Genomic DNA, 27,005 nt, shown 5'->3' with positions numbered 1-27,005 from the left:
TTTTTTTTTTTAAAGTTCCAATTCATTTAAACTGTCCACTACCATGTTTACACTGAATATCCAACATAACTGCATAGTGACTTAATACCCACCTTTTTAGGAGAGCTTTTGGTGGAACTCCTGCCCTTTTCTTTGCCTTTTTATTTTCGTGCTCTTTGTGTGTTTTTATTTTTTAGCACTTACCTGTTTTTATTTGTTTGAATATAAAGTGCATTACAAATAAGATGTATTATTATTATTAATTTCTAGCTTGCCAACAACCATGTTCGCGTATATTTGAGATTAAAGAGGGTCATAGCACTCCTAACAGTAATTCTATGTAAATTTTAGAAACAAAACTGAAACCAAAGCGCATCCATCATATAATCACTGAATCAAGTTTGATGCTCTGATTTCCAGCTTAGTAAGAAAGTTGACCATGTTCGAAATGTTGACTTTTGAAAAAAATACACTATAAAACCACTTTACATGTTTAGCTGTTATTAATGAAATAACACTTTAACACAAACAAAACTAAGCAGAATCACTTCCAAAACTGTCATCTTTGGTCTTTTCCTTTTTGCGCACACACACTCACTCTCTCTCTCTCTCTTGGGGTCTCTGACTCAGCTTCTTTCCACTCTGCTGTCACTGAGGTCACCCAGTATGTACAAGAGAATAGAACCGGCCCTCTAGATTTTCATCTGGTCTTAAGAAATGCCACTACTGTGATTAAAAACAAAACCTGTCAAGACTTTCTTGGGTTAACAATATGAATTATGCATGAAAAAAAAGCTTGTTTTAAACTAAACCCTTGGCTTGCTAAAGTCACTGCTTTTTGGTGACAAAAGATATAAATTTGAGACAGGTGCGTTGGAGGGGGAAAAGTTGCAAAGAAACAACGTTTCAATACTAGACCTTCATTAGTAAAAATGTTTGGTTTTTTTGCCTGATGAAGGTCTAGTGGCGAAATATTGCCAACTTATAAATATTTTTTTTGCAAGTCAGACAGTGTTCCTTTGCAAAAGTTGAGATGCAAAAGCAAAATTACAAGAAAAACTGAATAAATATCATATCCTTTATTGCTCACACGCTGCTTACCTTGGCTGCCTCCACCATTCTTGCGGTGGCATCAGCCAGCAACTTAGCAGCTGCCAGCAACTTCTTTGAATTGTCGACATCCACCTCAGCCTCAGCATCAGACCTCATGGCATTCACCAGGTCTGATGTTGCCTGAGCCAACACCCGAGCCTGACGAACCATCTCTCCTGAGAGGTGATTAGAGAAGAGGGAGGTAGTGTAGAGATGAGGGGAAGGAGAGAGCGATGAGAATAATTGGACAGAAGTGGATTAATGGATGAGTCATACTAATGAGAGATTGAGCGTGTTAACTTGTTTTGACGTAATTGCGTAAGTCCATCCTTTTGTTGCAAAGCCACCGGAGTTTATAGTCAGGAAGAATTTGGAAAATTCATTTCTAAACCACTTGCAATAATATACAAACTGTCCTTGATGATGCTATTCTTGTGTGCAAGTTAGAGATAATGATGCAAGTGATGCACTGCTGGCAAACCTTAGCGGAGCGGATAAATATTTCAACAAACATTGCATTGATTTTTAATTTGATACCATTTAATTTTATATCAGTAAGAGAAATTCAAAGTTTACTTGTTAAAACGACTGATGGGAAGTTGACTTGTATTGTGACGGTCATCTGTACTGAGCATTTCAACAGAAAGTTCATCAGCATCATAAAAAAAAAAGCACCCGGTGTTTCACTCAGCTCCATGTGGTTAAATGTCTTGCTCTCCCTGATCAGATGTTATAAACACCTATAGGTGACCTGTTAAATTGCTGCAACTATTCCACCAGCCCTGGTGTTTTTGAATCCCTCAGAATATATTCTTAGAATCAGACTACTGAGGTAGAACAAAAGGGGTTGTTGTACATATTCTCTCTGTCAAAGTAGACCTGGCACCCCACAAAAGCTGTTTGGCGGTAAGCCTCTATAATTCACGTGAATGTACTGGCCGATCTGCCAAACTGCACTACAGAAAGATTTACTTCACTTTTCTCCACATGTTTGTAACTGAATGCCAGGTTTGACATAACCAGACATATTTGACACCAGTTCAAAGGCAGTATTCTCCAACTAGCTGTGTGTACTCAGGCCTCAGCAGAGCAAACTTGTCTATCAAGCCGATCAATTCTGGTGAGCTGACCGCTGGGCCGGGACATTCTCTGTGCATCTCTTGCTGTCTTTCCCTGCTGTCAGACGTGTTAACATCACTGTCAGCTTTTCTCTGTGGCTTCACCAGGGCTGACAGCAGTCCATTCAAACCCACAAATATGCCAGTCTCTCTGAAGAGAAGATAGGATAAAGCACGACACACAGTAAGATCGCTTTAGAGCTGTGGACAGCAAGTTTTACAGCTTAGATTAGATTAGATATAGTTTGTGCTTTTTCATCACTTTAAGAAAACAATTATCCCATTTTAGACTGAATTTTAAAGCATGATAGGAGCCAACATTGTGCTGTATTCCTTTAGAAACTCTTTGATGGGTTGCATGACTTAGTATGACAGAAGAGGCTGGTTTTGGAGTCAGCCAAAGTGAGGTCAAACCCTTGTCAGATCTGGTAGGTTTGGGTAAAAAAAAAAAAAAACTTTGTAACAACTACCACCACCAGTATGACAAAACAAGACAAATGAGAGCTGGTGATGGCATTAGATGAAAAGTTAATGGATAACTTTGTCGACCCTTTAATTTTTCAACTAAAGCTACTGCCAGCTCTTTTTTTTTTTTTTTCTTATTTGGTCATACTGGTGTTGATTGTTGAGACATTTCACACTTAAGTAAAAGTCAGATGATCACAGAGGTCATTAAAGTTCTGTCTCTTAGGACCACGAATATATGTAAAAAACTTAATATCAATAATTGTTTTTGTTCTATGCGATGCGTCAGCCAACATAGCATGGAAGGAGCTAAAAACAAGTTCAGCAGTTTGGGGGTATTTCACGGTTGCTGCACCAACAAGTTCTGCGGTTATTTGCAATATGTGCAATGCCAATGTTTTTAGGGGTGGCGGTAGCGCTGCAAAATTTTACACAACTTAATCAGCATTTCCAGAAGCATAGTTAGGAAACAATGCTTAAGTCAAGCCTGATGTTGCCTAACCCATAAAATAATAACTTCCAGTCTCATTGCAGTCTCTTCCTTATAGTTTACAGCTAATACAGCTTATTAGTTTTACACTGGTATCAGATTGATAGTAGGCAATGGCCGATACCCAAAGCCCAGGTATTGGTATCGGTATTGTTTGTACTTACCTGCTGGCTAAACCATGGTTGCAATACTAGTTTTCAGTTAAAGGGCAATTAATTAACCCGTTCTTCAGTCTACAGTCATTTCAACATATTTCAGCATTTACAGTATTGACAACACAATGGCTGGATGTGTATACACAATTATGATTTCATCTCATCATCTCCAAGCAATATCCTCTTTTGCGCTCACCTGCGTCGCCCATCGAGCTGAAGATACTCTCAGTGACGGTCATAATGGTGTCTGTGGCCTGGTCATAGCGCCCGATAGGCTCTCCCCTTGACGTGTACTGACGAACATGCTGCAGGAGATCTCCAAGAGCCTGACTCACCACGCTGGCTGCTGCGCTCACCTTCAACACAGGAGAGGCACATCATCAACGTTAGTGCTGTGTTTCTTAAGCTGCATTATTCCCTGCTTCTTACTCCATCAGGCGGGGCAGCTGCACACTGGACTCATTATCTTCATTGCTTCTTAAGCCGGGTGGCAGTACACGAACTGAATACCATAAATAAAAAAACTCTGCTGTGGTTTAAATGAAAAGAGCTTCAGAATCAGTATTCTAGGAAACAAAACAGTCAACTAATTTGCTGCTATTGTTGGCATGTTTGAAGTCAGACTTGTGATATACCTTGCTATCTGCTAACACAAAAAAACAAAAATGATACATGGAACAATCAGAGTTCAGTGCACCGTGGGAATATTCATTAATCAAGCTGACCTGTTTGAGGAGCTCGCCATCTTCTGTGGCTGAGAGGCAGGCCTGGACGCAGCTTTCCACCGAGCGATCCACCAGCTTTCCGGCTTCGATTAACTGCTCCTGGCAAACCGGTGAACTGATGGTGGGACTCACGACCTACAACAACAAGTAGTTGAAAAGTGTAAAAAAAAAAAATCCAATTCTATCTCCAATGTGAAAAAGAGAAACAATGACATAATATGCAGCAAAGGCTATCAATGTTTCTCCAGTTGAAATATCCAAATGGTAAAAAGTAAAGATATTTTACATTGGAATTAACACACTGCTATTAACAAGCTTTCCATCATTAAATCACATTTCACAGAGAAAACAGAAAAGAAGAGGGGAATTTGAAAAGAGATTCAGCAGATGGTTCTCATCCCACTGCCATGCAGAGAGGGGTGAGGCTTTGTTTAGTAAATGCTACAATTCAGATTGGGAGCCAGGAGGGCATTTAAACTAATTAGAGGCATGTGGGTTGTACAATTAAAGATGTGCAAATATGATGATGAGAACACAGGGTATTTAACAGAGCCTTTGTGCATCCTGATATATTCACCCTCCAAAAATACTTTTTCTTTGCTGTACATAAATTGCAAGTTATTTAAATATTTGAAAGAACCCCAATTCAGAGCCTCCTTAAGGAAAACAGCTTTAACAATAGCTTCCCAAGTGATATCCCTACACCACTGCAAGTGTAATATTCAAATCCAAAACAGATCTAACATAATAAATTGAAAAACATTACACCAGCTTTCCAAGCATTTGCATATTATCCACTGAATTTACATTTTGGGAATTGAGTGCAGATTAAACAAATATTGATATGATGCAAGTCATTCAGTAGTCTTATATATCATGTTTGGTAGTGTTGGTGAATGCTCAGTACTCTTTGGGGGGGGGGGGGGTTGTTGGCCTTGTACCTTCGCACATGCCACCAGCTGGGAGGTGGACAGGGCACACTGAGTGGCAGCAGCGATGACCCGGTTCTGAAGTACAGTGTCCTCTGCAACCTGGGCCACGTTCTTGGCCTTCAGCACTAACATGGCAGCGGCGTTGGCCACTGCTTTGGCCAGGTTCATCAGGATGTCCTACGACAACAGGTGGCAAAGATGAAAAAAAACAAAAAACATTTCACAGGACATCTAACTGCTATCTCATTAAGTTACAGGATGTAACAGGAAAAATCAATAGTGTTTGCTTATTTGTAAATTATAAACATATTCTTAACTAAAGATATCCTATTAAAAGGGCATAAACAATCTAATCTATTTATAACCTTTTTTGTTTTGTTTTTGTGTTTTTTTAAACACTGCACATCTGTACAACTCATTACCAATTTACTGGAAAAACTGAAATACACTCCAGTGCACGGTGATATGCAGGCTGAGAAAAGTTGTGTTGATTTGATATCTACATAACCTCAACAAACATCACATTACAATAACAGTCATGATTCAAGTATGAGCTACATGAAGGAAAAACACAAGCTTAACAGCTAGAGAAGCATTCAATTCAAACAAAAACATCCAGCTAAAATAAGAAAAGGTTGGATGAATATTTCCCCCACACTGCCCTGGTTACAATGTGTTTTTGATTAACCGAGTGGCAGTTCCTTAAGACTGCGTTTTCTTGGACTATTACAATGAGTGCGGTGACGATGATAAATGGACGGGGTGTAGCGTTACCTGGAACCTCTCGTCTGTCTCGTTCTCTCCAATCTGGCGCAGGAGGTCTCCACTGGCCTGGCCGATGCTGCCTGCTGCTGTCAGCACAGTCTGTCTGGGCTGCAGACACACACACACACACACACGACAACCATCAGGATGTGAAACTGCATTTAGAAGCCTGGATGGAAACTGCATCATCTGGTAGCTTGAGATATAACTTCTATTTAACCTGTACAGTGTTTTAAGTGTACTGAGAACATCCTGCACATTGCTTGTTAGTTATTAAAACACAAAGTGATATATTGTATTGCTACACTAAGACACAGTTAACTCTAACAAACAGCACACATCTCTTTGTCTAACTAGTCTACAGGCTTTCTTTCCAACTACTTGCATGTATAATGCTCAAAAGTATAAAGCTCAGGGTTGTTCCAAAGCTAGATAGGGCCTGTGTGTTATGCAGATCAGCAGCAAACAACTGTACAGCACATTAACTTTGGAATGATACTGCAACAACAAACTCTTAATAGACCTCAGTGAGCACATTACAGTCCTGCAACCCATGTAGATGAAGACCTGTCCTTTACTGTACTTTTAAGCAGGTTCCATTTCCATATAGGCACAAGATGCATGCCATTCAGCCTAGCCTCAGTCTTTATTCAGTCCAACCAGGACAATTCAGTTAGCTGAAGCCGGCCAGCAGCAGAGGACATAATATAATTAGGTGTAGTTTGGAGGACCAGGTGAAACGCTGCAGTATTAAGAGATGATGCACTCACAGTCTCAGAGTAGAGCTGCTCTCTGGAAAATTTTATTCACTTTTTAGGTTGTCAATTTGGATGGTAAGATGTGTGGACATCCAAATACTTCAAATGCCAGATTTTGTGTGTGTAACACAAATGGTGAAAAGTTTGCTTGCTGCATGGGCTAAAATCCAGAGTCAGGCTTCACTTTCACACATTATTCTCCATTATCTGTCTCTTTCAAACAATCTACTTCTGTTACTTCTGTCAGGAGATGCACTTACTTAAACCAACAGTGAGAAAAATATAAATCGTTATGACGTTAGACGACACAATGTCGATATTTTACAAGCATGGATCTGTTAAAGCAACACTGAAAACACCTGGTTTAGTATAAGTATAAATAATATCCATCCATCAACTATACCGCCTATCATGTATAGGGCAGTGTAAAATGCCGCAGGGCTTAAGCTAATAATGGTGACTAGCAAGTTATAGCAGATACAACCTCCATCATCGAGCTGAACTATACATCACAGCGTGGCTGAGAGGGAGTTTGGACTTTTAGGGAGGGGTAGGAGCCAATGCTGTAAAGGAAAAGGGTGGGCTGGTGTCATTGTGAAACTGCATGCAGCATATAAAATCGGTGGAAGCCAAAATTATAATTGAGATTAAAATTTGATTATCTGCACAACCCTATGTTGATGCACTGCACAGTTTTTTATATCATAATTTATATGGCCTTTAGGAGGGTATCAAGTGAGCCCAAGCCCAAGTAAAGTCAGGAGTCATTGGTGTTAAGCAGAGGATAGAGGAGACACGCCACACAAACACATCCTCAATACAACTCTATGGGTAAAGCCCTTAACAGCAAAGATGGCGGTTATTCCGCCCCTCGCTAGAAAGCGAATTGTCTGTTTTTAACAGCCAAAGCAGGAATCACATTTCACCAATCTTGTGGTTCCACTGACATAAGGATCTCTTCTACTTCTACTGTGCATGTGTGGTAGTAGTATAACCGATCATGAAAAAAGCTTTTTAAATCTCATTTTTGTGCATAGACGTCAAACTTTTTTTAGCATTTTTTATTAGATTTTACTGGTGATTCTATTCATGTAGTTTTTTGTCCCAATGACCAGTGAAAGTGCAGTTCTGGCTCTCCCCATTCATTCAGATAGGAGCCTAGTCTTGTTAGTCGGAAATAACTGCCCGGAGGCCAAGGGCGTCGCCAGGTCATTTTTCAGGCCCCCGGATGTTTTGACTGAATGTAACTCAACAGCAGCAACAAAAATATTTTCCATGTTAATATGCAATAATCTTCATGAAACTGATACATTTTGTCTGAAGTTCACGTAATGCCCCCCCCCCCCCCCCCCCCCTCCCAAATGCAAGCAAACTTCATTTGTCTGCATTTAGAGAGAGCACGAGAGAGAGAGCGAGAGTGCATTGCTGCTCACAGCTTCAGGGCTTATTTGCGACTTCTGAATTGCAAAATTGTTATCAGTACATTTTAATATATAAATGTCGGTCAGTGTCTAGTCAAGGTTTTAACACAAGCGGTTAACAGTCACTGCACAGTAGTGAGAGACTATCATGACACCTGTCGCTCTGTGTCCTGCTGTCTCTGTTGCCCTCGCTGTGAGACTGTTTTACTGTCTCCAGGATGCTTTATTCCCTCTAAAACGGCTGTGAGCTGCACTTTCTCAGAAGTGCAGAAGTGAAAATTTGTGTGGAATTGTAGTGATATTGCTGTCTGATCACAAGTGTTTTCAGTTTTTGGTTTTCTTCCTCTGATGAAGATCAGTGCGCTCGTCTCATTGAGTTGGCTATAGTCCCAGACGGGCTCTGTGTCAGACGGTCTAAAAGGGGTGGCCTCAGGGGTGGACTGTAATCTGGTATAGGCTACCGGCCGACGAACATTTAGGGCTGTTTGGTACTGGATCTGCAGTAGCTTCAACATCAGCTGCATAGCCTACCCTGCATAGAGCAGGCACTTGTAGGAGAGCCGTGGCCACTGAAAAATAGCTTGCACCAAGAAATGTTGATTAACAAATAAAATGCTATGAGAAAGGTTTATTTGCACAATAAGAAAACCTGCAATGAAATATAAATATATTGATTATAAATATATTTTTAAAAAGTAACTAAATTCAAATTAATTAAGCTAATTTATCATTAAGGTGAAAAGGTGCTACTTCAGGCATGCCTGCATGTATGTAGACTCAGCTGGGATTAAATTAAATGAGAAAAGTTGATCTACAGGAGAAACATATCTGACATCAATACAGAATGCCTGACAGCCTTACTGCACCTCAGACATTTCCTCAATAAATTGGTGCAAAAAAATTAACTCCTTCTGATAATTACTATCAGACAGTGCCCAGGAGGTGGACTGGTAGCTGGAGAGGTGCCAGTTCACGCTCCACAACTCTGGTCCGAGCTGGATTCAAACCGGCGATCCTCCGGTTCCGGACCTAATCCTTACGAACTGAGCTACCCCACCAGGTGAAAGCATGAAAGATTTCTGGGCTGGGCTAAGCCCCCAAAGTTTCAAGAGCCTGGAAACGCCCCTTCCGGAGGCATTACCAACATGGCTGCCGAGTGGCATGACTTGCATATAAGAACTTTGTGTTAAGTCAATGTCGAGTTGCAAGTCTTCTTTGATTTTGTCAAGTCTCAAGTCATTATATTTGTGACTCCACACCTCTGGTACTATCACTACTTAAGGTTCCTTTGCTCACCTCTCCAGAAGCTGGCTCCACAGCCTTGAGTAGGTCAGACACAGCCCCTGCTAGTGTCCTGGCAGCCCTCATCAGGTCATTACCGCCACCAACATCGTCCTCCATAAGCGCAGCCAACAGCTTCACACCCTTTGACATTTCTGTCAGGTTGGAAGAGATGGTGGTGATGGCGCAGCCCACAGCGGTGTAATCTGTGTCGGTCGGATCGCCTAAGTATGATGAGAAAAGACGGAATAATCATCAGATAAACTGAGTCCAGGAGAAGTGAATACAACAACGCTTAACCAAACCCAAAGCACACGGGAAATGATCAGGAAACAGTACAGAAATTAGGGACAAATATTTATCGGTCTAAAGCAGATAAAAGCAGATTAATCCTTTTCAACTTGAAATGGTTCAGAATGGCACTTGCTCATATTCGCCAAACCACTGCAGGGAACTATTAGACTTTATACAGGATCTACAGGTATTTTAATGAACACCAGACTGATGGAAAAGTCCTGCTTTAAAGTCACTAATTGACTAGATAATTTTAACTTTGCAGAAAATAACACCCCTAACATTTACTTGTAAAACTGTGGGTACATGTTTTAACACTTTCATTGGTTTCATCAAGGATTCATGAAAAAAAAAAAGGCTCATAATAAAATCGGCGGCTATGCAACAATATATAATGTAGCCCTGCTCTATTATCAAGACATTGATATTAATGATTTTGTTGCCAGTGAACTGAAGTAAATAAAAGTCATGGTAGCGGACAAACAGAGCACATTCTGCAGAGTCATGCTAGTGCCACTGACCAGCTGTGAGGTTGACAACAGAGGCTGTTCCTGCAGTGATGGCATCAACCTGGGAGTGGATCTCATGTTTTGACTCGTCCATCTTGTTCTGGATCCACACCTTGGATGCCTAGGTACACAGAGGTAGACCACACCAAAAGTATCAATTTTGATTTTGTTTGATGGATGTTGTCAAAGTGTGCATAGAAAATGAATATGTAAGGGATTTATATTAACTATAGACAGATGTATTTTATGTGCACTGTACAGTACCATGTCCTGTCCCAGTGGCGGCAGGTTGTCGACCTCCCCTAGGTCAATCTGGGCTTTCTGCACAGCTTGCATACTGGTGTTGATGGTTCCCATAAGTGCCTGTTGTGCTGAACTCTGTGCGTACAGGAAGATAAACAGATTCATTTCTCACAGAATACAGCCTGGAGTCATTTTTGAAGAAACCTTGCTGAAGGAAGATTACGGTCCCCTTGTGAAGCTAATTGTTAATATGTGCACGAATCAACTACGAGGAGGGGGAAAAAGGTGACATATTTAACATCTGTCCGGTGGTACCACCTTAAACAAACTTTTGGATGAGTGGCATAAACATTTAGGATTTCATCAGTGAATGAAAAATACACAAACATCATACTAAGGGCCATTTTGCTGTCCTTACCAGTGGTGGCATGTGTCCACGGTGCATCTGGCCCATTGTGATCTGCTGTTGAGCAGATGGCATGGTGCCCATGCTGAGTGACTCTGTGCCAATGGAGCCGGAGCGAATGACCCCTGGCAGTGCCACCGAGCCATGCTCCACCCGGCCCACACGATTAAACTGCTGCTGAAGGATGGTGGACCTGCAGGTACACAAACCGGCAGGTAATGCAGCTTTTCACTTCAAGCAGAGAAAAGTTCAGTTAATGTGTGATTGGCTTATAAAGCCTAAGAACAATTCAAATGGTGACATGACAGTGACCAGGGCAGATAATGAGGGTTTTCCAAGCACACCCGCTAATTTTGGTTCATACAGGCACAGTAGCCTTTATCACCAAAGGAAGTGAGATGAAATATATATCGGGGGGAGAGGTGATTAATCATTATCCTCTCAGCCACTCATATTACTTGTCTCAGAGCTTACAAAAAGCTGTGCCAATCACAGTGCATGATGAAAATGCCTCACCAAATGAAGGGAAGAGACCAGAACACGTTATCCAAGTAGGAAAATAAAATGGCTGAAATATACATTTTGAACACATTGACATGTTATGATTAAACACATTATTCTACATAATAACCAAGAGAGCCTTTACTGACTGCTCTCTTTCTTTGTAGGATAGTATTGGTAGAATCATACATTTTGGTGACACTGCATTGAAAACGGATCTGGTCCTCTTTAATGTCAATTTTGAGCTTAACATCACAGACCTCATGTAAAAAAAAAAATACCAACAACTCCCTTGGTGCTGCCTCATTTGAGCGACACTCCCACCATTTCGCGCCTCTTCTCCCACCTTTGCGCCACACATGCTACGCACAAAAATACTTCAGAGGGGCAAGACATTTCAAGGTAAGTAATGTACCAAGTTATTGTAGTGTGTTTCCATTTAGTTTTTGTCTTTAAGACTTTGTCATTTTGCTCATATTTCTCTAGATGTAAGGTACTAAATCAGACCAAATAATCCCAAAAAACAAAAACTAAACTAAAAAGAGAGCAAATGTATACTCCAAAATCCATGCACGAACACAATGTACATACACCATCAGCCCAATAATGAAAAATACAGCTGTAGTTATATTCCACAGACGAGCCGAAACAGCGGCAAACAAATTAAGGCAAGCACATAAAGAGATCACAAAAAAAACAAAACAAAAAAAAAAGAAGACTAAAAATGTATCTGGTTCTGGCTATGTGTATGTGTTTATGGGAGAGTTTTAACACCAGGCAGTGTGGTTGTGTTCATTTGTGACAGTGGGCCACTAACACAAAGCAGACTGACACCGCAGAGTCTTCCCACTGTGTACTTCTGGAAGACAAAGCTTTGTTTTGTTTTTCCTCAGATAAGGCCTTCCAGAGTTTGGCTTGCTATGTTCTCACAGTATTAAAAGACTTTTGCCTTCGGCCCTACGCACAAGCCGAGATACAGCAAAGAGGGGGAAAAAATACAATAACAATTGCAGCAAATACTCTCTCAGTTGAAAGCAGGAAAGCAATATCAATTGAGGCTAGGCAGAAAAAAGGGCTTCTGTTACGCACCGAGAGTCCATTGTGGATAAATGAGGTAATACACATCTAATCAGGAAATGTTCAGATAGACTCTTCGCATGTCCAACTGCAGCAACATTTCCTCACATAATGATTATCTCTCAGGATAAAGTCCAGCTAAGGAAGTGCTCACGTGGTGAAATGAGGTCCTGGAAGATGGATGTGTGAGATGTGGTCGGGGGCGGCAGTGAGAAGGAAATTGGAAAAAGGACCCAGTCTGATATTGTGTTTTGCTAGGATAATATGCAATAACTCCATGTGCTGCTCATAGACAAACCACCGTCATACAACAGATTATACTGGCCATTAGAGCACTGCAGTGATCAGAGGGGAACTACTGTAAGGATTCATTTATAGAACTGTGTCCATCCTTTGTAAAACTTTCTCTATGCAAGTATATTGATTTCTATAGCGTTTTTTTTAAAGTTTTAAACTGTCCCCAACCGTGACAAGAAGCCCTGCTTGTCCTCTGGTTTCAGCAAGAGTCTACAGCCATTCTAGCAGCTCTGAGAGGCTTATAACACAATGTTGGAATGGGCAGAACGCTAACATTAGCATGCTTAGATGCTTACAATGAAACTGTTTAAATGCTGATGTTTACCATCTCAATTTAGCGAGTTAGCATTAACACTAAATAAAGTACAGTTAAGGAGTTGATAGGAATGTCAGTTTTGCAGGTCATGAACCAAAAATGTGGAACAAATTGTTTTTGACAATAAAACAATGTTAACAAATGTTATTAAAATGCACAATCCTTACAAAGAGTTCAACAACTGACATAGCTTCCCAATGAGGCATGCTGCTTGCACTTTTATTAGTTAATAATTTACATACTTTTTCGGTGACACGGATTCCTCAAGCATGGTTGACTCCTCGTCACCTTCTAATCCAAAGCGGTCCTTGCTTTGCTTCTGCAGGAGAGAGGAAAATACACCAAATCTTAGTTTCAAAAAGGAACCCAGTGATTTTACAGAAGGTACCCTGAGGGTCTTTGCTAAATGTCAGATTTAGTGTCACATAAACGAAGAAAACCTGTGACCAAATTCATTGAGCAACTCAGAGTAGGAAACTGTTCTCAGATTGACACATTTAATTCGATTTTTAGGCTTTAGGTTCGCCAGATGAAGGTCATTTAAATTAAAATGCCTTTTGAAATAAATATGAAATAACCCACCAGAGAAGTGTGTGGGAGTTTGACTTGTAATTAAATTGTGCTGCCCTCGAGGTGTGCAGAGGTATCTTATCAGTAATTTGAAGGCATTAAGCTGGGAATTACATATTGGTAACTTTCTCAACTGAGTAAAGAAATAAAGGAGACACAAACAGGATGAACGCAGGGAACAAGTGTTTGCTGGTAAAGTAACACTTAACGAGGTCATAATGCTTTTTGGCTTTTTCCCCCTTTCCTTTATTGTTTTATCTTTTTTGTGCATATGATAAGTTTGCAAAGGGAAAAAGCCCAAAGCAGTTACCATCTCCCACAGAAAACATTGCTCCTGAATCGCTCAATTGTAGTCCAGCCTTTACTTCAGTTACCTATCTGTGTCACTATGTAACACGCGTCATAATAACTGCCTAGCGCTAGTTAGGCACACCCTCAAAAACACTGGTGGAGACAGGACAAGACGTCCGCCTGCTGTCTCCCCTCACCCCAATCCTCCCTGGTGGCAGCCTTTGGTATGTGCACACAACTGATATGTTAAATTCATACTCATGATACACTGTTGGAAAGCTAAAATCCTTTTGATTCAACCAATGCAAACAATTTCAAGATACAAATCACAACAGTGAGTACAATCAGTTCCTCTATCAGTCCACCCAATACAATCAAAATTGACGCCACTTACTTATGAAGCCTCATAGTAATCTACCAATCGATTATATTCCAACAAAAATGGTCTTGTTACATTGACAAAGGTCCACACAATCAAATCCAGTAAAAACATTTAGTCCAAAACACATTATTCCATCAATAATTCCCCAGGAACTGCTGCAGCATCATTTCATATTTGCCGGCAGACACGCCTATTATGTCATTATAACCATAATAACTCTGGTTTGGATGTAAACGACAACCACATCTTGATTTCAAAATGGCTGCTGATCTCTGACCTTTCGATTGTAACCTAATTCGACCGAATAAGAGCTCACATGTCTGGTCCACAGCCTACAATAGCCAACGAGAGCCAGCGCTGTAAGGTAGTGCCAAGCCCTATTATTTCTTGAATAAGCCGAACTAATTGCAACCAACTGGGCCAGTGACTGGCACTTCGTGTAGCCAATAAAATTCTGAAAATAACTAAGTTCATGATCTGATGATCAGCAAAAAACATATCTGCGTAATGCTACAGGCATATATGGAGTGATGCAGCTGCCCCTTGCCACCAAGGGGCGGAGCTATTTTTTACAACAACAACAAAAAAACGCCTAGACATTAACACCTCTGTAAAATATTTAAATTATATTTAAACTTGGACTTTGTAAGACTTCCTGCTGCTGCCCCAGCTATTGTTGTCTGCATGCATGTGTTAGCAAACATTTTCAAGCGGAAATCAAAAACGTATTATTATTATTTTAGTGTTTTCAAACTTATATTAATCAATTCCAGTAGCACTTACAGTGATTCTGACTGTTGGATTAGACACATCCGAGTGTTATCCTTCAGAGAAGCCCAAAACCATGCATTTACTCCAAATGGTTCAAGAACTTCATTCTATTTACTTTTGGTATGCCTTGGATAGGGTGTTTTAGGCGTATTTTACAGGAATGGTAAGAGGTACTGCACATGTGCACCCCAAAAAAAGATCAAACAGAAGTGAGATGCTTCACTCCGTAACTAAAATGGAGCAGTCAACACACAGGGTGAAAAGAGGTGCTGCAGCAAAGTGATTTAAGCTCATAATTGTACACGTTCTAATGGTTTTGACAGTGGCAGTTAATTATGATTAAGTTAATGATTAACATGAAGGGATTCCTCTAAACAGCATGACTTCTTACAGTGTACCTGTGCCACATGAGCCCAGCTGTATTGTCCTTTAACTGCAGCTGCATGAGACAGCCGCCCAAATACACCAAGCATCAACAGAGACTTGATCTGTTACAGGAGGATATTGATTCATTATGATTCATCTGTCTCTCCAGAGATTAATGTCTCACCTTTTTGAGGATGATGTCGATGTAACCAGCAATGAGCTGAGAGATCTGTTCCCCTTCAGTGGTTTGTACCGAGTAGTAGCTCTCCTGGTACTCCCCAAAGTCCTACACACACAGACACACACACACACACACACACACACACCCTTAAACACGCATTTTATACTGGATTTTAAGGAAAGTAACCGCTGCAGTGCATGTACTGTACACAGGCTGACGATTTACGATTAATGTGAATTTCTGATGAATACTACATCTTGTGTTGGGGTAATCTGATGTTGCAGCGGTTTGATGTCACACCAACAAGCATCTCGGAGTAGATTTTATGTAGGACATGGAGCAGAAGAAATAAATCTGGATGGATTTTTTTTTTGTATAAAGTAAAAAGCAAGAGGTGGAGAGATCTCTACACCATCTTTTGGCAAACTCGGACTATAAATCAAACTTTTGTATCCATTTTGAATCTCAGTGTCACAGAAACACACCGCCTAAACCACAAAGCACTCTGCTGAATTAACAAGAAAGAGAGAGCGTGTTCATCTAATAGAGACAGCACTTCTACCAGATCTGCGAGATTAAATCCATGTTGCTCGTGAACACTGGGTGCTGACACAAAGGAGGGATATTGACAGGGAAGACAAAAGACTGTTCAATAACTGAAGTGCACTGGGGAATAAAGGACAGGCAAACTGAGCACTAGAGTGCTACAGTTTTATGGCCACTGCAGGAACAGTTGGGTTCACTGTGGGCCTGGCGTTATTATTTACTACTAGGGGTGTAGTGCTCAGCGTGGACAGAATGAATAAAATTTAACAAAATAGGTGAAAGAACAAAGCCAGCAGTTCCAAAACATTGTGAATTAATGTGAAAAAAATATTCAGAACCACTGTGATAAGTCCTGGTATAAGACTGCATTAGTGTCCAGTCAGATGTTGTGGGTTTTCTGTATGTGTGTCTTACCAGAGTGAAGCTCTTGGGTGACGCTGCCCACCTCTTCACAGTGGTAAGTGGCCACTCCTGAACCACATCTTTGGTCCTTTCATCCACTCTCATCACAGACTCTTTGGTGATCCCCAGGAGCCGCGGTACCAGCTTGTTCTTACTCTTCATCTTTTCCTGCAAAAAACAAACTTTATTTAATACTTCCAAAAACACTGCATTCAATCACACCCAGCACATCATCTGTCCATGGCTGATGACCTGGAGACAAAAACTCGTATTAACTGCCGACACTGAACAGGTATCATTTTCCAGTCTTATCCATACTGGACTACGGGGTTTTTATCTACACTTTTCAGTCACTGAAGTCAGAGTAGAGATTTTTAATGGATGACTTTGACAAAGCACTGTGTGCACATGTATGGAAGAGAGTTGCTTTTTAGTGTCAGCATGCAGTGCTCCCTTACATCCACTAGTTTCAGCTAAAGCTTTGCGCGTTTTAATGTCACTTTGTCTCATCTCGTCTGTATTTACAACTGCAACATGTAGCTTCTCTGCTTTTCTTTGTCTTGACATGTTATTCTCATGGACCACACTGTATAAATAAAAGGCAGAATGAGTAAATGGAAAAAAGATGATCAACCAACAGGATACCAACCAATTTTATTCCCTTCAGCGAACAATTCTGCCCACAGTGGTTTTCATATTCCCTTGCCTGCCGAGTGTATTACTTGAATAAAAGGCATTTAGTGAGAAAGCACAGATTAACAGTAAAGCAACACAACTCCAAATCATAGGCCTAGCAGCTTGAACCTCTAATTTAGCTGTCACACTGATCTGCCAAGATTGGTATTCATCAGTCTAACCAGTAAAAAAGACAGAAGTCTTCCCAGTTAGTAATTAAAGTGTTACGTCTTAATCATGTCTTTATCTACCTGTCAAAAACTCTCAACCTCCCCTTGTATTCACTGAGCCTCTAATGTCATCCTCTGTGCCGACAGAGGTTCTTTTTCTTTCCCTCGCATGGAGGCTGCAGCAGATGGACAGTTGATGGGCTGTGACATGAGGGCAAAGAGGTGAGTTGTGTAAAAGTCCTGGAGGGCCTGTAATCTCTCTGGGTCCTCCAGGGGTTATGGGTTTGGGACTATAGGCTGATTTTTTCCCCCCTCCAGAGTTATTTTTAAGATGTTTCTGCTCCAATGGTACATTTAAGGATGATGGAAACGACAAAAAGGTGAGCAGATAAGATGTCAAATTGATCAAGGAGAACACAGATCCAAGATCAGGAGGTGGAATATGGTTTAAGAGTTGTGTGTATTACACTTAAAGAAATAAAAGGGACAGCACAGTGTGGCCTAGCAGGACATTGGAATGCGTGAGCTACTGCAAGTGAAGATTAGACGAGGTGAGCGCCAATCTAATAGATGTTTTTTATACTTCACCTCTGGTGCTGAAAGCTACTGATGTAAAGCCAGGAAGTGTCTGGCAGAGAGTCCGTAACATGTGACTTTTATTCAAGCAATTACCAGAAATGCTCAGCAATGAAGTCGGTAAAAAGGTGACTACTGGACTGCAATTTATCGCTGCAGGCAGGGAAGTTTCCCATGCTTTTATGCAAGATGTCATTGGTAACAAATGAGTGATCTGTCACTCGTGTCACAGTGGTTACACTGGGGCTACAGTTAAAAATTAGCAAGTCAGCAGTCATCTGCTGGCAGTTGGACCTATTTGGCTTAGTTAGTGTCCCAGGTTTGGCTGTGCTATGTCTCCCAGTCTCCCTCATTCACTCCAATCCCTCTACACTTGCTCTGAAATAATCTTTAGTGCCACACTCGGCTGCACAGACACCTTTGGTTTCCCTCCAGGAACCACGCTGAACTCCCTGCAGACAAGGTGCTGTCGGTGTGCTTTAATTTATGTGTTGGTGAATAAGTGTGTCAAAGAGAGATGTAAGGGATGTATGCTGGGAATCGTATGGCATGCAAGTACCCAAGGGTATTCCCTTGGATACTTATAAGAAGAGAGAAAATGCTTCTGTAAATTAATAAATTGGTGGAAGCAGTCTTGTAAATGGTGTTCTCAACCCAGTTTAATGTAAAAGGGGTGGAAAAGTGTTACATATGCCAATAATGAAAATAATTTCAACTAATTTAAGAAAAACAGAATCTAGAAAATCGTCATAAAAACATGATGTATATAAAAAAGAAAGACATCAGCAGGTTTTGTTTTTACTGGCTCCCAAAAAATTCCCCACCTGCTAGGTACCCCTTCCCCACCTGCTAGGTCCCCTTTATCCAGTTAACACCAAGCCTGGAGAACAGATTTCACACTCAAGACATAAAAGGCTTTTGTCTACATTTCAACTTATTCCAAAATCTGCGTCCCCCCTTTTTAAATAATTCAATTCAAATAAAGGGGAGAAAATAACTTCAGGCTAGATTTTTCACTTTGATCTTTTCATTGAATAAAATGGTGCTGTGGTACTTCACTGAAATGCTGTGTTTTTGTGACATCACAGAGATAGTTGCATGTTTTACTTATTTACCTTGACCAGGAAGAAGGACACGCCATATGTCCGCAGAGACCGAGCAAGTTTCACATATTTCACTTTTGCTTCGATCTCGGTCATTTCTCCACAGTTTTTGTGTTCCTGCGGGTTGGATCATACATGTATTCAGTATCTGAACAGTTGTTGCGCAATTGTCAGATGAGCTGAACCGAAAACGCTCAATGCAAAAAGGACAATGTGACCACACCTGGAATATTTTCTTCTCAGCTCCTCTCTGCTTTATGTATTCTTTGGGTAGAAACTCCTTCAGGCTAAAAAAGAAATAAAACACAGATGCTGAGATTCATACAAAAAGCATGAACTCCTTTTTATTCATGCTACAGCCTTAAAGCTCAATAGAACGATCAATCTTCTTCAAATACAAAATACAAATACGTCTATGTGTACTTTCATGAAAGGTTTAATTATATTACTTTTAGTCAACTTAAATGAAGATTCTCAGTCATCCAGGTCATAGTTATCCAACGAAGGTTAAAGTCAAGGGCAACTGGACTTGGTTGAAGATAGTGGAAGACGTTTCGTCCCTCATCCAAAGGACTTCAGTTCTGACTGACAGAAGAAACTCAGCTATTTAACCTCAGTGGGGTCGTTTGCCAGGGTCATCGATACCGCTGGTTCGTTAGTGTTCCTGGTTGCTGTAACGACAGTCGTTAGGACTTATTAACGTCTTCCAGTATCTTCAACCAAGTCCAGTTGCCCTTGACTTTAACCTTCGTTGGATAACTATGACCTGGATGACTGAGAATCTTCATAGACAATTCTACACCTAATATATGGTATATAAAAGTTCTCTTTAAAATGTCAAATTATTCACTATGGAAGGACACTCTTCACGTTGTACCAGTGAGAAATCATCTTGTGGGATTGATGCTTACTCTAAGAATCCGGGTTTGTGTTTATGCTCTATGTGTGGTCCAAACTGGATCTGGGCCTGAATGCCTCCGAACTCACAAGCCTTGTCAAAAGACACGGGGTGGGAACCATTCAGGATGTCATCTCGAGCCTATTAAGACAAAATAAGACCTTTGCATTATGCTGGGCGCACTGTCAACGCCAGTAAACATATTTGATTTAGCTTGTGGTGCAAAAATTGCTCTGCTCCCGAGACCGGCAACTTGCTTGCTTCAAAAGTGACCAACTTGTTTTACTAGAAAGTGAACGATGAAAACCAAACATGAAGTGGGAGGCAGAAATACTTAAGTGTGTTTGTCAGACCTGTACGTAAAGCAGATTGAGTTGGACTGGGTCTCGAGAGTCCACGTTCTGGTCGGAGTAGAAGAACTTGCGTCTGAGCAGAAGGGTCTCGTTCTCGTCCACCCCTGCTCTCTGAACGTTCTGCTGTGGTCCAGCCAGTTCACTGAAAAATACAGCCACAGGGATTATAAAACCTGTCCTTTTTTATTTTTATTTTTTACAATAATCCAATCTGTGTGGTTACATAGAAAGGACAGGATTTAAAAGCAATGACAGATAAAATAAATCCTTTTGTCAGTTTGGGTGTAAGTAATCTGTATGGTTTTAAGAATTACCCTAGCTATGTACATCAGAAAGGTCCAAGCCATTTCCATTAGTCCTCCGCTCATTGCCTTTAACTAACGCTAAGCTGTGAAAATGGGCCATTAAATAAACTAAATTTTTTTATGTTGAAAGGGCATCACACTTTGTTAAGAGAGAATAATCCAAGACCCGTCAGCGCAGGCCAACAGGTGTTTAGAGTTTCCACTGAACTCACGGTCATCGTCTGTGTGCAGTTTGGCTTTCAGCTTCTCCATTTTTCTCTCGTCTCGCAGCAGTGTCCTGTCTTTCTTTAGCGTACCCATCCCATCCTCTTTCTTCTCCTCCACGGTCTCCTGGATCAGAGAGTACTCCTCATAGTTTGTGATGCCTGGAATCAAATGGATGAGGACAAAATATGCTCCAGGAGTCAGGTACAAAAGCAATTAAATTTTCAAAGGTTTTTTAAACACTGTGTGACACTGACATACATACATACTACTTTTACACATTGTACTGTCTTATATCTTAAACAGTCAAAAAACGATTTAAGGATGGAGAAAAGGACTAGTAAAAGTAACTATGTACCTATTCTACTGCATATAGTCACAAGCAGCTCTCCCACTGTTTTGGAGTCGTCCACCATGATGGTTTTAACGGCCCCATCCAACATTTTGATTTTCTGGGGCTTTTGCTTCTTCTTGTATTCAAGGATATCCTGCTCAAAGACAAAAGGTAGAGAAAAGAGAACAGAGAACAAAAAAAGGGAGAGTCAAAAGGAGGAGAAAGAAATGAATGTATGGGAGAGAGAGGGAGAGAGAAACCCGCTGAGAAAATGATCAAATGCATCCAGGTTTCGTGGAGAGAGGGGAGAATACAGGCCAGAAAACCTTATTTAACGGCTGCCTATCACAGACCGCTGCTCCCTTCCAATCACAACAATGAGGAGAGATTTGGTTCAGAATAATTGGTCACAGTCACGCCTCCTACCTGGGTTGCCTTTGGTGGATTTGAAGAGGAGAAACCATTTAGTGCTGCAAAATCAAACCCCCATGTGTACTGAGAGGGAGCGCTACATGACAACCAGAGTCGGCCGGGCCTTCGGCAGCAGGGATCAGAGATTGGCAATGGATCTACAGATGGCCGGAGCAATTCTTTAAAGTCACACTGAAAGTCTTCCTTTGATGTTCTCGTTTTTCTTGATATCCAATTTTATCCCATGCTTTCTCATTCTGCTTTACTCTTTTCGGACTCCCGTTTTTGAATTAGGCATAAATTATATTGTACAATGTCTTTATTCCCAGTTGTTTTTAGTGTGCCTTTAATTTTAATTTTTTTTAAAGTATTTTTTAATTAATGAAATTGTTGATATTATCTCCACCATAAAGTGATCGGTATTTGGAGTTTGGCAGTTACTAAAATAACAACTATTGCTCACTCTAACCTTTGCCACACACAGCTCAGGGTAATGGTCAGTTTGTTTAAGTGTGTGTGTGTGTGTGTGTGTGTGTGTGTGTGTGTGTGTGTGTGTGTGTGTGTGTGTGTGTGTGTGTGTGTGTTTACCCCACTGCGGAGCATGTAGTAGTCCAGTGTCCTTCCAGACTCCAGCCAGATGCCTTTTCTGGGGTCTTCATCAGACAGAAACAGGCCGTAGTCTGAAGCTGGAGCAGTGACAAGAAACATCAGCATTATCAAGTTAACCTTATGCGAGGATCAGAGGATAATACCGACCAAACAGACGTGAGACATCGGAAACAACAATTGTTCCTTTCACACCATTCACCTAGTTACGACGTGTTCTGCGACGCTGGTCAACAGAGCACTCTTCATGCACATCTGAACATGACGCAAATGGGGATGATGATGTTGGGTGGAACAGTAATGTTGGACCCTGCCACCTCCTTCTGATCACCTATATACGTTACGCAAGTCGTGAAAGACGGCACGCTATTTTGCCTGTCTCGGTCAGGACACATTAAGAATTTATGTCTCTAGACATGAACACAAAAATATCATAGTGATATCTACTGATCCCAGTCTTAGTTTATCAGACAATATTGCGTGTTACACAAGACAGAAAAGAAAAAAGGAAATCTGAGAGTCATGACAAGCACTTAAAAAGCTGTTTCAAATGAGAACTTTTACTATTTTTACTCCTCTCAAATCTTTATTAAAATGTTTGTTTTATGGTTCAAGTATGTACCCTAGTTTGTGAGCCCCTTAACATCCATCCTCCAGGTAGTCAAATTGTAGTATTAATCTGGCGAAATAGATTCAGCTTGAACAATTTAGATTTTTGTAATCAATTACCTACACAGTCATAGGAATAATATCAAACATATTTTTTACAATTCAAAACTCCTGACTAATAATAGCGCAACCACACAGCGTTTCACAAGCAGATGTGTGTAAACACCAGTGATCTAACATCTAACTTGCAAACTGAGCTCTCCAATCAGATCTTAGATTCTATGGCTGTCACCTGTATTATTCCTTTGCATCCCAGTTTCTTTTACAGTTTACATCCCATACAGTGACTTTAAAAAAAACAAACAAAAAAAAATAAAAAAAACAATCACTCTCACCCTGTCCAGTCTGAGCCTCAGGGACCCTCTCTCGGATTATCCTACAGGCATCATAGACAGCTGTGGAGGGCTCAAACTGCATCGTCTTCACGACGTTGCACTGGCGAACGCAGATTTTCAGCGACAACACCACCATTTTGGCAGGCGGTGTGGGTGGGGGCTGCTACTACACCTGCGCAAAACAAAGAAAGAGAGGGGAAAGATGAGAGCAGAAGAGGTTGAGCTTATAGCTTGACATGACGCACCAGGAGGTCCAAAACCTGAGCACAGTGATGAAGTTTATTGACTGATGAGTGAGCCAGATGCTGGAGGAAAGGAATGCCTTTTCTGTTGCAATAGAAAGGGTGCATACAGTTTGCACTCATTCCGGTACACATTTCTCTTGCAAATGGGATAATTGTGATTTTGGAATTTACTAAAAGTTGCATGAATTCATAGTGACATATGCTTAATAAAACGGGTAACATCTTTTCTAAAATTTTTCCCAATAAGCAAAAGCAAAGCCATTTTCACGTCACGCATCTGTGCTTTCTTGTAGAAAAAGAAAAAAGCTCTTTCCCTTGCACTGTCATGAACAATGAAATTTTATGAATGTGAAGAAAGTTCTAATTGGTGTACAGCGAGGCCATTGTTGTGCTTCAGAAAACAAAAGAGCCAACAACAAATGTATCACTGTTTGAAAACAGCCCATCTGGTCCCTGCTGGGAAAAAAGAAAGGTCTCTGGGTAAGAGACTTTAAAAAAGGTAGGGCGAAAAAATAAGGCAACAAAGCTTTCCACAACAACTGGAGCTGGAGAGGCAATCTTTCTAATGTCAGATGTGTTAACTTAAACATTGCACTTTTAAAATGTGTCTCTTTGCCAGAGACAAATACAGAAACAGCAAGCAGTTTCTGAAGATAAAGTCAGTATGGGTCTACACTGTTAAACTAACAGCAAGCTCCATATTCTCTTACCACATATAAAGTTAACCAAAAAAATATCCTAAACAACATGCTGTGGGAAAAAACACCAACCGAGCTGTCAGCCTGCTACCTCATCTGTTCGTGGTTACGTAATTGTCTCTGTCTCACAGCATAAAAAGAATACAGAGAACCTGAATCTTGAATTTGCAGCTCTCCTCGGCTTTATCGAGATTTATTTTGAGAACATAACTTTACTGTTTGGATTGACTCTCGTCACTCTCATAGCGTTGTTTTCACCTGCAGCAGGCAGCTGTTGATAGTGACGTAGCTGTAAACACCCACTGTACACTACCTGCTCAGCAGCAGACAGACACAGTTGGCGACATGAACATAGTGGAGCATTTAGTAGCTAAAGAACCAGATATTTCACTCAGGAGTTGGTGGACACCAAAAACAGACTTAAGAAAAAAAGTTCGCCATATCAGCATAAGAAAAAAAAGGTGATTGTATCTTAATTTTGGGTTCACAATTTATTTCCACAGCCCCGAAGTAGCCAAAAGAAAAACCAGTCAGTTATTGCAGGTTTAAATATGAATAAAAAGTACACCAAAACACAAAGATTAAGATTTGACACAGCTGTGATTCACAGTGATGAAATGCAGGAAGAAGAAGGACGAGAGAGCCGTGACCTCCCTAACAGAGCACCCGCTGTCTGGGACCAATGGGAACACAGGGCTCCTCTGTGCCAGGGGGTCAAAGGTGAGAGGTCAGTTCAGGCCATGGCTGCAGCACACAGACGGCCCCTCATCCGCTCCGCTAGCTCCTGACCCCGACTCAAACGTTCAGAATCTGGTTCCTATGTGAGATGTGTTCACATACAGGGGTGAAGATGTTTGTCTGGCTCACAGTGTTGACACTCCTCAGCAGTATCCTGAAGCTAACTGTGCTGACAATACAACTAGACATTCTTTAAGCATGTACAGTACGTCGCCAAACGAGGTTAGCATAGTTGAATATAATATTAACAGACCTATCAACATTTTAGGCAGCCTTTTAAAGATTCCACCGAAGATTACGTCCACAAACCTCCTTTTGATAGCGAGTGGACCAAAGCCAAGTGCTTTGTTACAATTGCTCACACAGAACCTGGCTGAGCTTTAAGGACAAATATCATCCTAAAACAGATATCAAACGTTATTCAGACAATGCTCAAACTAACCTCTCAGAACGAAAAAAAGTCTCTCAAGGGACGGATCATGTCAAATAAAACTCTCAGTGACGCTCTTAAAAGACCAAAGCACAAGGGCTAGTTCAGTAAATGAAAGCAACAAAAGGGACTTTGTGGACAAGGCTGAGGATGATTTACAAGAGTATAACCACATTTTTGAAACACTCCAAATCCTGTATTGTATGAATCCACAAAGCATCACCATCTAGTTCAGAGTCACGGCTATTCCTTGTTTTTTTCTCTCCGTCTCTGTTTTGATTAGGTCACAGACTGGAGCCTCAGCGGTCTGGGTATTTTTTTTTAACCTTGGGTGCTATTTGTTTGTTTGCACAAACATACAGTACAAAACCACAGAAATAACATGATACTCCTTGGTTAGACTGTAATAGCAACTGCATCAGCCTCTACAAGCCTGAAAATTGTCAAACAGCAGGAAGAAGTAAAGAGATAAGAGGAAGCAATGATGGAAGAGCATGATAAATAATATGATGAAATTGTTATCAGTGGAACCACCAGCAGGCTCAGCAGGACTACAGAGTATGATCGTAGAGAAAGCTATTTAGGGTTTGTGTGACTACAAACACAGAAATCACTTTTGGATTTTAATGTTTAATGTTAATAATTCAAAGTCATTAAACGTGACTTACACTGCCGCAATCCACCGTACCCTGAGCCGCCTTTTCATTTCACTGTAATTGTATTTGTAATGTGAAACCAGCAGGTCTACAATGCTAAAGTTACATTACTATATAGACATTGCTTTCTTTTTCATGACAGGATCAGAATTTGTTTGTTTGATAGGCTGATATGTTTTGGCCATAATGCTGTCAATCATTGATTCCATAAATATTGAGCATTCACAAAATGGGGGATGGACACAGCACAGTTTGCACAGTGGTGCCAACGACTACTTGTGGGCCCAAGAGAAATTCATTATTTTGCAAGTTTAGGGGGAAAAAAACAAAAAAAAACAAAACAAAAAACTTCATCAGCTCACACAAATTCTTTTTAGCTTTAGATGTAATATGAAATTTGATATATCCTTCCTTCCTATCCTAACCATCTTGAACCCTGATATGAATTCTTATTTCTTTCACAGCACACAAACAATACACATGTACAATAGGGACTGGTTTGTTTCATAAACAAACACACTTGAAAACATCTTCAACTTGTTTAACCTCAAACTGAACACCTGATAAAATACAAATCACATGAAACAAAACAAATTATGGAGCTTGACCATAAGCACGACACTCCAATAAAAAAAATGTGTAAGGTAAATCTCTCCTTGATCATGCCTCAGGACAGAGTCTCCATCTAAGCTGGATTACCACCAAACCATCCTACATTTTCCCTTCCCTGCGATGAGAAAGGATTTGTGATTGTGATCAAACGTGATTGTAAAGCCCCCAAAACACTTGAGTACAACCAACTCATGAGGCTGCTACAAAATTCAGTGTGGGAATATGGCTTCAGTGTGCATACAGCAGTAACAAACCCATTTTAGTAATCATGTATGCAATTTAACTGACACAATGTAACAGGCTCTCTCAATTAGGCAAAATGTAATCCCAATGTTTGTGTAAAGACGTGCCGAAAGTGTGAGACAATCACAATAAGTGCATATTCGTATATAGAAACTCCAGTACTTTTAGGGCATGCTTTAAAAGCATATTTTTCTGAACAGTGTCTGTAAGGATACAGGGTATTTAACAGATGTGTACCATCTCATCAATATAAGCACATCCATTTAAAAAATATCTGTTTAGGATCCTTTATAATCATTGAAGAAAACCATGAATGTATTACAAGATTTCATAGCAAGCCATCCAATAGTTGTTGAGAAGTATCAGCCTGGACCAAAGCTGTGGCATTTTTTGCCATGTCACTAGCTAAAT

At 40.6% G+C, this 27,005-nt stretch overlaps 1 protein-coding gene across 1 annotated transcript in view; it reads right to left on the bottom strand.

Moving 5' to 3' along the window:
• Window positions 1-27,005, bottom strand: part of tln2a (talin 2a) — a 98,560-nt gene that overhangs the window by 29,443 nt on the left and 42,112 nt on the right. The window contains 21 exon segments of the mRNA XM_038700602.1: window positions 1,081-1,247; window positions 3,496-3,655; window positions 4,025-4,159; window positions 4,966-5,133; window positions 5,731-5,829; window positions 9,197-9,405; window positions 9,997-10,105; window positions 10,249-10,362; window positions 10,646-10,826; window positions 13,067-13,143; window positions 15,389-15,490; window positions 16,346-16,501; window positions 18,870-18,974; window positions 19,081-19,144; window positions 19,769-19,896; window positions 20,109-20,209; window positions 20,212-20,250; window positions 20,626-20,778; window positions 20,976-21,105; window positions 21,951-22,048; window positions 22,973-23,144. Coding sequence (XP_038556530.1) covers window positions 1,081-1,247; window positions 3,496-3,655; window positions 4,025-4,159; window positions 4,966-5,133; window positions 5,731-5,829; window positions 9,197-9,405; window positions 9,997-10,105; window positions 10,249-10,362; window positions 10,646-10,826; window positions 13,067-13,143; window positions 15,389-15,490; window positions 16,346-16,501; window positions 18,870-18,974; window positions 19,081-19,144; window positions 19,769-19,896; window positions 20,109-20,209; window positions 20,212-20,250; window positions 20,626-20,778; window positions 20,976-21,105; window positions 21,951-22,048; window positions 22,973-23,108 — 2,631 coding nt within the window. The 5' untranslated portion in view covers window positions 23,109-23,144.

Source organism: Micropterus salmoides, unplaced genomic scaffold (assembly GCF_014851395.1).
Source record: "Micropterus salmoides isolate LMB-PRFRI ecotype aquatic unplaced genomic scaffold, ASM1485139v1 Ms_hic_scaffold_6, whole genome shotgun sequence".
In the NCBI taxonomy this organism is placed as follows: domain Eukaryota; kingdom Metazoa; phylum Chordata; class Actinopteri; order Centrarchiformes; family Centrarchidae; genus Micropterus; species Micropterus salmoides.
Note: the sequence above shows the minus strand (reverse complement) of the source record. Positions and strands in the feature narration are given on the sequence as shown.